The sequence below is a fragment of the Lolium perenne genome, chromosome 4 (genome assembly GCF_019359855.2).
Source record: "Lolium perenne isolate Kyuss_39 chromosome 4, Kyuss_2.0, whole genome shotgun sequence".
NCBI lineage: Eukaryota > Viridiplantae > Streptophyta > Magnoliopsida > Poales > Poaceae > Lolium > Lolium perenne.
The window spans coordinates 116966019-116975839 of record NC_067247.2 but is presented as its reverse complement, the minus strand read 5'-3'; the positions used below and the strand labels follow the sequence as shown (position 1 = coordinate 116975839).

Sequence of the window (9821 nt, the reverse complement as noted above, 5' to 3'; positions counted from 1 at the left end):
GTCTGTCTTATTTCATGAATTTCGATCCAGTCTTCACGTCGGCGAAGCACCGAGTTCAGACTGCGGGGGCGTGTTAGGGAGACATCCTCCCGTGCGGCTAACCAAGATTAGTTAGGGATATTTCTTGTGTAACAATACTTGTAATCTTGACTTGTACCTCAAGTCCTTGTGCATATAAATAGAAACAGAGGAAGAGGAGGCGTGCCATCGAGTAGCCCATTGTTTCACAGTTGAGCTGATGTAGTGTAATATTTTGGTCCATGATGGTGCATGGTTGTTCATTTCCTTTTTTTTTTTTTTGCTTTCCGCTTTTCTCTCCTATGTTTACAATGTATATATACACTGCTGACGCCAAAAGAATGAACGCCCCATCTCAATGTATTCTTTTTTTCTTTATCGAAAAAAAACCCCCGATGCACATCGCCCATCTCAATTCAAATGCATCCTAGAATGTTTTTTTCTTTTCAATTTGCATTAACGTTCTTAATGTAGCATTTTTTTTTGTCTTCCTCATTGCTTTGTAAATGTTTCTTGTTAATTTTATAAAATTTTAGCATAGGGTCCTCCCCTTAGGTAATGTTGTGAAGAAAGAAAACCCCCACATACACAACCCCTCCAATCCCCTAACTCTACATCCCACACCTCCACTGCTCTTCTACCCTGATATCATTCCTCTTCCTCCCCACCAGATGAGTATGTCACTGGCTAGCTGACAACGCTACCTGCCCTTGTCGCCAACCTTGCGACATTAGTAGCGCCATACACCACCCAGATCATCGGAACCCGCTGAATTGATCCCATCTTCATTATATGCGATTTTTGTGTGATTGCATAAATTGCAGGGGCACATAATCAAAATACACCATGGTGGACTGAAATCGTATGGCACGTGAACTCGCTAGGAGGGGAAACATACAAAGGACCATATACATACCCCTTTAGCAAGCTCGTGGAGTAGGTTTTGGTCCGTGTAGTAGATTACACCTCATCGGCAAGTTTACACATTTCGCTGTTTCTCTTCAGTAGATAGACACATTTCACTCTTTTCTTTTTCTTTTGTGGTTTTTTTCTTGAGAATCTTTTTTCTCTTTTTTTTGAGATTTTTTTCTCGAGTCATATTTCACAAATCAATCTTGCATGTAATGGCAGGCTGGCAGCCCAGCCTGACAGACACGTCTCATCCTCCTACCCAGAAACAATTAAAAGCCCATTTGCTCTCCTGGTTGAAACTCCAGTAGCAGGCTGGTCATAGAACAACTTGCCTGCAATTAATTGTGTACACGGGCCCAGCTTAAAGCTCGAGAACGAGAAGCCCATTCGCATCCAAGTATCCAACGCCCTACGAAGATAACTCTCTCTCACCCATCGCACCGAATCCAAAACCCTAGCTCCCAACCCAGCGCCTCCGCCGCCTCTCGCCGCCCCCCGCATCCTCGCCGCCGCCGCCGCCGCCGCCGCTTCCCCTGCAGGCGTCTCCCACCCTTCGCTCTCGCCGAGGATCTGCGGCGCATCTAATTGAAGATGGAGCTGGCAACTTCGATGGAAGGCATCCACGCGCGCGCGAGGGAGCTGGGGGTCGACCTCGACTCCGTCGATCTCGACTCCATCACCCTCCCGCCCGGCGAGAACTTCGACATCGTCAGGTAGCCACTACCTCGCGCGTCCTCTCCCGGCTCCCAGATCCGTCCAGCTCTGGCTCAACGCATTTTTTGTTCCGTCGGGATGCAAGCCCATGCTCTAGGATTGTTAGATTTGTTGCAGCTTCGTTTTCGTGGTGCGGTGGATCCTGGTGGCGGGTCGTTTTTAACAGAATGCTTGCTTTGCTCTGCGTAGTACTACCGATGTGTGCTCATGATGCGTTTTTCTCAATGTATTTGTATGTGCCGCGAAACAGTCCACCTAACCGTAGTCTGCATATTCCGAGAAGAGTTCAGTTAAATGTCTAACTAGGTTCTGTCTAGTTAGCTACTACTTGTGTCATTTATTTCTGCGTAGTTGCGATTTTGGTAATGCAAATGTTCTCGTGGTCATAATATTTTTATATTTGCCATTAATTTTGTGCAGTATTGTGTAATCAGCTAAATGCTAGGATAACTACATCTCGATTGTTCTATACCAGGAGTGCAACAAGTTAATCTGGGCATCTTCACATCAGTTACCCATTGTTTTTTTTTTGTGCCTCAACTACATCTCTTAATTGTGTTATCTATGTTGACATTCCATCACGATTTGCAGCGACGACGAGGATTTGCTTCAAAATGAAGACATTCCAGAGCTTGAAATGGGTTTCTCAAACATTATTGTCGTGGACAATCTTCCGGTTGTTCCCCCAGAGAAGTATGAGAAGCTGGAAAATGTTGTACGCAAGATCTATAGTCAGATTGGTGTGATCAAGGAAGGTGGTCTTTGGATGCCCACGCACCCAGAGACACAGAAGACATACGGCTACTGCTTCATCGAGTATAATACCCCCCAGGTATTTTGCTTCTTGTCAGTTGCGTTTATTTTTCTTAGCTGCATGGAATAGTGAGGCAATGGTTTGTTTTTTTTTTTCACTTTTGCAAGTCATATGTGTTCCTTCTATAGGAAAGGTGCTCCTTATTCCATTTGAACTCTACCCTGATTAATGTTTGGATGCTTCTATTTTTTTTTGTAATGCTGCCATGCACTGCGTGCACCTTTTGACTATATATGCTGTGAAGTCTTGTACGGCAAGCTATTTCATTGGCTGTGCTTGCCTACATATATGTTGTTGGCTTGTTAAGTTAAGCCCAAGTTCTGCTAACTTATGCTTGGAAACCCAACACCTAGCTGTTCTAGACTTTACTGGTGTGTAATAATATTTAATTTACTTGGTGGCACTTCAATTGCTTAATAGTGATTGGTAAAAATTTGGGATTTTTCTGGAGAAAGATGCTTTATTACTTTCAGTCTTTGCTGGATTATAGTACGTTATTGTGTGTAGTGATCTGATTTAATTGAACACCATTCTGCACCGATCTCCTAAAAAATCAACAACCTGTGTGATTTAGAGAAGAGTTTGAGTAGAACAGGGGACATCACTACTTTCCTGTACTACATTTTTTTAATGATAATTAGAGTCATGTTTTTCTGTGCTTTTGGATAGCTTTTGCTCTATTTTAGCTGACTAATTGTTTTATGTTCTGTCAAATTATTTGTATCACCCTTGGCTGATTGAAAGAGGATTATTTGACAATGTGCCAGGAAGCCGAAGTTGCTAGGGAAAAAACAAATGGGTACAAACTTGACAAGTCTCACATATTTGCTGTTAATATGTTCGATGACTTCGAGAAGTACATGAAGGTCCCTGATGAATGGGCACCTGCTGAAATCAAGCCATACACTCCTGGAGTAAGTTTGTTTCCTTTCTACCCCTACCCCCTATGGTTTCTTTGTTTTCATCCGTAACTTCTTTGCCATAACTTGTCTTTTCATGCAAACAACAGGAAAATCTGCTGAAGTGGCTAACCGATGATAAGGCCAGAGATCAGTTTGTGATCCGTGCTGGTACGTTCACGGAAGTGTACTGGAACGATGCCCGGCGGTTGATTCCTGAGCTCGTGTACCAAAAGCAGGTAATTCTTGTTGCTTTATATTTACTATACTTGCTTGAGGTTTTGGGAAATAAACTAATTGATTTTCATCAATTGTTTTGTTTGCCAGTACTGGACGGATAGTTATATTCAATGGTCCCCTCTTGGAACACACTTGGCCACAGTGCATAGGCAGGGCGCACAGGTGTGGGGTGGTGACGATAAGTTCGTTCGTCTAATGCGGTTTGCTCATCCACAGGTACTGGTTGGGGTCCCACTATATTAAATGCAACAACTAATGTTATGTTAGCTGACAGTTACGTGTGGCAGGTGAAATTGATCGATTTCTCTCCTGGTGAGAAATATTTGATCACATATAGCAGCCAAGAGCCCAGCAACCCTCGAGATACACATGTAAGAGAATACCATATGTTTATTTTTCTGTTAATTTCTTGTCGCTTATATAACTTCCATTGTTTTCCTTGTAGAGGGTTTTGTTAAATATATTTGATGTAAGGACTGGAAAAGTAATGCGGGACTTCAAGGGAAGTGCTGATGAGTTCACTTCCGGTGGCAGTATGGGTGTTTCTGGTGTTTCATGGCCTGTCTTCAGGTGAAAACACTGCTGTTCCACTTTTTAGTTAATGCACAACTCAGCAGGTTGTCATGGTTGGATGCTTACTATAATTTCTGTGTGTTTTTAAGGTGGGGCGGTGGGAAAGATGATAAATATTTTGCTAGACTTGGGAAGAATGTTATATCTGTCTATGAGACCGAGACGTTTTCTCTTCTGGATAAGAAATCTTTGAAGGTAGAAAATGTGGTTGACTTCAGTTGGTCGCCCACTGATCCTATCATATCCCTGTTTGTGCCTGAATTGGGTGGTGGAAATCAGCCTGCCAGGGTAAGTATAAATTGCTGCAGACATTTCATTTAAGATGTTTATTCTACTAGTATCGAGTGCTAAAATTTGTGCGTTGTGTTGAAAGGTGAGCCTTTTCCAAATGCCTGGCAAAGAGGAGATACGGCAGAAAAACCTGTTCAGTGTCAGTGACTGCAAGATGTATTGGCAGAACAATGGAGAATATCTGGCTGTTCAGGTAGATAGGTATACAAAAACAAAGAAGAGTATTTACACTGGGTTTGAGTTGTTCAGAATCAAGGAACGAGACATCCCAATTGAGGTATTTGAACTGGAAAACAAGAATGACAAGATAATTGCCTTTGCATGGGAGCCCAGAGGTCACCGCTTTGCTGTTATTCACGGTGATGGACCTAAGCCTGATATAAGTTTCTACGCTATGCGCACAGTCAAAGACGGTGTTAGCGTTAGCCGTGTGGCCAAGCTTGCCACACTCAAGGGAAAGCAGGCCAATTCATTGTTCTGGTCTCCTGCTGGCCGTTTCATTGTTCTTGCGGGCCTGAAGGGTTTTAATGGCCAGCTGGAGTTCTTCAACGTTGATGATCTTGAGACCATGGCTACAGGAGAGCATTTCATGGCGACTGACATCATGTGGGACCCTACTGGAAGGTGAGCTTATAACTTTATGAAGGATTTGTTGGCTTCACTAGCTGGGGAAGCTTACAGAATCAAGTGTACAATAATACACATATACTGTACAGTTAATGGGATTTATTAGTGAAAGCTAAAAAATGATTTGTTTACCTTTTATTGGTTTTTATTAGAACTAAAATGGTTTTGCAATTTGCTTGTACAGATTTCTTGCAACTGCAGTTACCTCAGTTCATGAGATGGAAAATGGTTTTGTAATCTGGTCATTCAATGGCAAGCAAATTTACAAGATCTCAAAGGATCACTTCTATCAGGTAGAGCTTCCATCCTTTATTCTTTAAATCCATGTATTGGTGCATTCTCCTGTAGTAATGTGTTGCGTTTTACATGATGGTACAGTTCCAATGGCGCCCAAGGCCACCGTCACTTCTTACTCCTGAGAAGGAGGAGGAAATCGCGAAGAACCTCAAGAGGTACAGCAAGAAGTATGAACAAGAGGATCAGGACGTGCACAACCAGGTGGACGAGGCAGAGCGTAAGAGACGGATGCAGCTGCAAGAGGATTGGGAAGGATGGCTTGCTAAGTGGAAGCAGCTGCACGAGGAGGAGCGATCATACAGGATGGAACTGCGGGGTGGGGAGGACAGCGACAAGGAAGAAGAGACGGAAATTAAGGAGATTGAGGCGGAGGAGTTGGTGGATGTCACAGAAGAAACCGTTGCCTTTGATCTGGACCAGGATTGAAGCACAAAAATCCTATGCTAGTCTCCTTGAGTGTTCATTTCTGCCTGTTGTGTAAAATTGCTGTAGTTTTGCATGATAGGCTACATAGATCAAGCGCATAATTTGTTGATCTTCCTACTAGTGTATTGTACACTTCGCTTATATCTTCCGGAGATAAATTTTGTGGTTGGAATGCTAATCATCATTGTCCGTTTCTGCAAAATGTAGGTGTTCCATTGTTTAGTAATCTGCTGGGCTGTGATTTTGTTACGGTGGGGTGCAAAATGTTGAAGTGATCTCATTGTTCTACCTGCTGGAATGAATTGTCAACCGTTTCAGACAGAGTATTCCATTCAACTTCCGCTAAAAAAAAAGAGTATCCCATTCAACTTTGTTTTATTTTTCTTCCTGATTAGCGCATATCCAGGTTGTCTCATAGCCAACAATCGTTGTATGTTTGCGGTGACTTGTTTGAATTCCGCTATTCAACGCACCCCAATAAACTAAAAAAATTATAGTAATTTGAAAAAGTCATTTTTTTTAAATTTTCCTGAAAACCAAAGATGATCCAAGTTTGTACTCGTAAAAAATATGTTTGGAAATGAAATTATTCCCATGGTTTCTAGGGCAAAAAAGACAAAATTATTACAAATATATAGTGAATAGTATCTGGTCATGGAGCGTTTCAAGTTTCTTTTTTTAACCTAGAATACAATAAAAGTAATTTCCTAGGGAAATATTTTGTTTCAAGTACTGTACAATACCTGGTCATCTTTGATTCAGTTTGAATTTTTTTAAACTTTTTTTAATTTATCTTTTTATTTTTCCAACTATAGGGGTGTGTGACACCCGAGAGCCACTCTGCATTTCCCGACCATAGTAGTACTAAAACGATAATCTGCGAACAGCAAAGCTGCCGTTTCTGTTTGTGTCACTGGTGACTCGTGTGGATTCCGCCATTCCAGAATGAATACTGGACACCAAATGAGATCTAAAAGACTAGCCAGAAATATGGAGAGCATAGTACTGAAACAATAATCTACAAACAGCAACGAAGTGTGCCACCTGTGCTGAATCTTCTCACCAGTCACCCTGGCTAATTTGGTGTGCACGGTGGTGCAAAATTATTCTGTTTTCTCAGACAATACATATGGATATTTACATCCAAATGTAGATATGCCACGCAAACATAGTACGGAATGTTGTTATCGAATTCAAACGCAAATTGAACTATATTTCCAATTGTAAGAAAATTCATACATAGCTTGAGGCTGCCCCCGAGTGAAAGCATGTCCTCACAAATTAAAGGCATTCTCAAAATAATTCAGTGTCTTGTATGCATGTGTAAATGTTCCTGAAGCAAGAGATTTACACACTAAAGTTTCAGGGTTCTACAAAGGCTTTTCGGAGAACTGAATTCTTTTCCAAAACGAAAAATGATCATTTTCTATGATAATTGACAAGTACATTGAGGATTCAAATATGTACATGTTCTTTTTTGAACATTTTATATCATATGTATCTTCTCCAAGTTTACTGTTAATCTAGGAATCGGATGCTCCGGGAAGCCACTTCGCCCCACCCATCGATGGATGGGTTGTCTTGCAGAGTTGCAGTAATCTACAATGCCAATGGAAACCTGTAAAAGATATTGAAGCGAATGTTGCTGAAACATAGGATTGATATTTGGTACCAGGATGCTTACTTATTACAGATCAATGAAGATTCTTAGTCCATCGTGGGCTAGTTGTACTGGTATTCCTTCTCTGTTATCATAGGAGTTGGAGTTACACATCACACCAGAAGAAAATAAATATGATCCAGACGTTTAAGCAACAACATACCTGCCAGACCATTCCGCCAGAATGTGGTTTTCTCTTTGATGTTCGAACTCATGGTTCATCCCAATTAGCAGAGCTTTCTTTGGGCATATCCTCTTGATAGCATCAAGACTCTGCAAACGCTAAATGGCATTAGCATTGGATGTTAATTGTAATCAGATCTGATTACAATTACGACATCTTGACGTGCAAGGATGCAATAGCTGGTTCATGCTATGTAGGTTCATATCATATAGCCTTGCTTTAGTAACATGCTCTAGGCTGAGCTCACGGAGAGTAGGATGGCTTAAACACCACACTGCTATGCAAAAGAATTTAAAGCTTCAGAAAAATGTTCTGAGGTATTAAATCAAATCCAAATTAACCTCTGTAAGGGTAAGATGGCAACTGCGAGCATGTCCCTGTTCAAATGCCACAAAAGACCATATCAGCAGATTCGGCGACATATCAATTTACTTGTGTGATCTTTTTTCATTTTTACTAGGCAGATATAAAACTTTTTAGACGACAAACATTTGCAGCAGGCTTACCACCCCATGTAACCGGTTTGTTTCTAGTATAAGAAGGTCAAGTTGTCCAGCACCAGACTTGGAAATTGCTGCATCGAAAAGCTGCATCAGGAATTCCGTAAGAAAAAGGAGGCTACGACTTGGTTTATTGTGGGAGCTAAGCACTTGGGTCTTTTAATTTCCTGAGAATAGTCTTTTGTTCTTGGAGGTGGTTTGTAACTGGGTTTGTAAGTTTAAACTTTGTTCTCTAACTTCTCCTTATTTATTGAATTAAGGCAAATATTTTGCCTTTCTTTCTAAAAAGAAAAAGAAAAAATGGAGATAATCGACCAGGATCCATGATAAAAAAGAATATTTAGCAACATGATACCACAACTCTAGCAAAAAAAAAACAGTAAAATAACTGAAATCCTAAAAACATATGCCTTATCGTCTTCTTCGAATTTTTTGTTTGTTTAATTTTAGTGGAACTGGTGGGGATCCCTGTTGATCTAGAACAAACCCTGAAAACGAGCAAAGTTGTGTTTGCCGCAACTTGTTATGCATCCATGATTTATTTCAGATTTCTTTGAAAAGTGTATCCACTTTTGTTGTTTGGCAAACATCTTCTTCTAACTCATTAATTTGTATAAACTATCATACTCATAATGAATAAGGATTCAAAATAGTTGGATAAAGAATGATGTGGACACACTATTCATACCATGTTCAGTTCTAAGGAGAATTCTTGAGACATCAGATAAATATGCAACTCTTGCTTTCCTCCCAAATAGGAAGCCTAAACAAATATAATCCTCTCCGTGCATGACCTGAATAGAGAAGAAGCTAAGACACATCAGGATGCAGATAAAGCTAGATCAAGCAAGTGTTTCACAATAGAAGGTATATGTGCATCATACTGGCAAGGGCACAAACTCTAGCCCCGATGATAGAAATGGTTTTTCAACGTCACACTCTATAATCTTCCAGGCGAGTTGAGACACTGTGGCCATTTCATTGCCTTCCTCCATCTTCTGTTTCACCAAGTATGGGAATCTTGCTCCAACACTGTAAAGTTACACAGCTAAAGTTACATGATACATGATATGATGCCTAATATGGCATGGTAGTCCATTCAGGAAGCTAAGCTAACCTGTCCATTGTGAATTGTGTGAGGAAAATTGGAAGATGATCAATCTCATTTTTATTGTTGCTTGGGTGTACCAGCCAAACACCATCAAGACCTAAGACGGCATCCGCATGCTCATGAGTCAGAATAATCTGCATTGCAAAGGACCATCAATATTGCCATCTGTATGCATTGATCATTGGAAACTTAAATTGACAGAATGCAAACCATGAAGATCTCACCGAGTCAACAGAAGGAACTTTGTGGTGAACAAACCACCGGAGAACTTGTTCTCTAAAGGTCTTGCCGGCATCAATTAGAATATACTTATGCGTGACATCGTTGTCGCAATAGTCTATCAAGAGGGATGTGTTGCATCTGAAAAAGAATGAATTATGTTATACAATAGATTGTCCCAGTTTTGAGGAAAACTGGGCTGATATTAAGAAACAATCACCAGTAAGATCAGATGAATCATGCTGCCACATTGGCACTATTGTCACATCATACTTGGTAAGTATAGTAGCATTAAAAACAATTTTATTTTGCTTCTTTTGTTTGGTATAAAAGAAG

General features: G+C 40.8%; 2 protein-coding genes across 3 annotated transcripts in view; one reads left to right on the top strand and one right to left on the bottom strand.

Annotated features, from left to right (window-relative positions):
* The first annotated feature begins 1451 nt into the window (after nucleotides 1-1451).
* Nucleotides 1452-6037, top strand: LOC127293707 (eukaryotic translation initiation factor 3 subunit B). The gene is made up of 11 exons (XM_051323346.2): nucleotides 1452-1643; nucleotides 2236-2476; nucleotides 3226-3372; nucleotides 3468-3596; nucleotides 3685-3813; nucleotides 3885-3968; nucleotides 4043-4167; nucleotides 4260-4458; nucleotides 4544-5085; nucleotides 5273-5381; nucleotides 5467-6037. The coding sequence occupies exons 1-11, from the start codon at nucleotides 1522-1524 to the stop codon at nucleotides 5809-5811; spliced, it is 2172 nt and encodes a 723-aa protein (XP_051179306.1). The 5' UTR covers nucleotides 1452-1521; the 3' UTR covers nucleotides 5812-6037.
* A 979-nt stretch (nucleotides 6038-7016) lies between these two features.
* Nucleotides 7017-9821, bottom strand: part of LOC127293706 (putative hydrolase C777.06c) — a 140702-nt gene continuing 137897 nt past the window's right edge. Inside the window, exons 2-10 of one of the 2 annotated variants that reach the window (XM_051374563.2) lie at nucleotides 9491-9626; nucleotides 9273-9400; nucleotides 9040-9187; nucleotides 8844-8949; nucleotides 8162-8229; nucleotides 7997-8032; nucleotides 7635-7744; nucleotides 7496-7556; nucleotides 7017-7410 (exon numbers count right to left, since the gene is read on the bottom strand). In XM_051374563.2, coding sequence (XP_051230523.1) covers nucleotides 7499-7556; nucleotides 7635-7744; nucleotides 7997-8032; nucleotides 8162-8229; nucleotides 8844-8949; nucleotides 9040-9187; nucleotides 9273-9400; nucleotides 9491-9626 — 790 coding nt within the window. In that variant the 3' untranslated portion in view covers nucleotides 7017-7410; nucleotides 7496-7498. The remainder of the gene's footprint in view (nucleotides 7411-7495; nucleotides 7557-7634; nucleotides 7745-7996; nucleotides 8033-8161; nucleotides 8230-8843; nucleotides 8950-9039; nucleotides 9188-9272; nucleotides 9401-9490; nucleotides 9627-9821) is intronic. The other variant, XM_071818750.1, reaches the window with a different exon arrangement.

Bases quoted from the DNA above. Each gene is read 5' to 3' on its own strand.
- LOC127293707 (XM_051323346.2), top strand. From the start codon at position 1,522: ATGGAGCTGGCAACTTCGATGGAAGGCATCCACGCGCGCGCGAGGGAG. The intron at 2,477-3,225 runs GTATTTTGCTTC...ACAATGTGCCAG, and splicing joins TCGAGTATAATACCCCCCAG to GAAGCCGAAGTTGCTAGGGA. The intron at 3,969-4,042 runs GTAAGAGAATAC...TTTTCCTTGTAG, and splicing joins GCAACCCTCGAGATACACAT to AGGGTTTTGTTAAATATATT.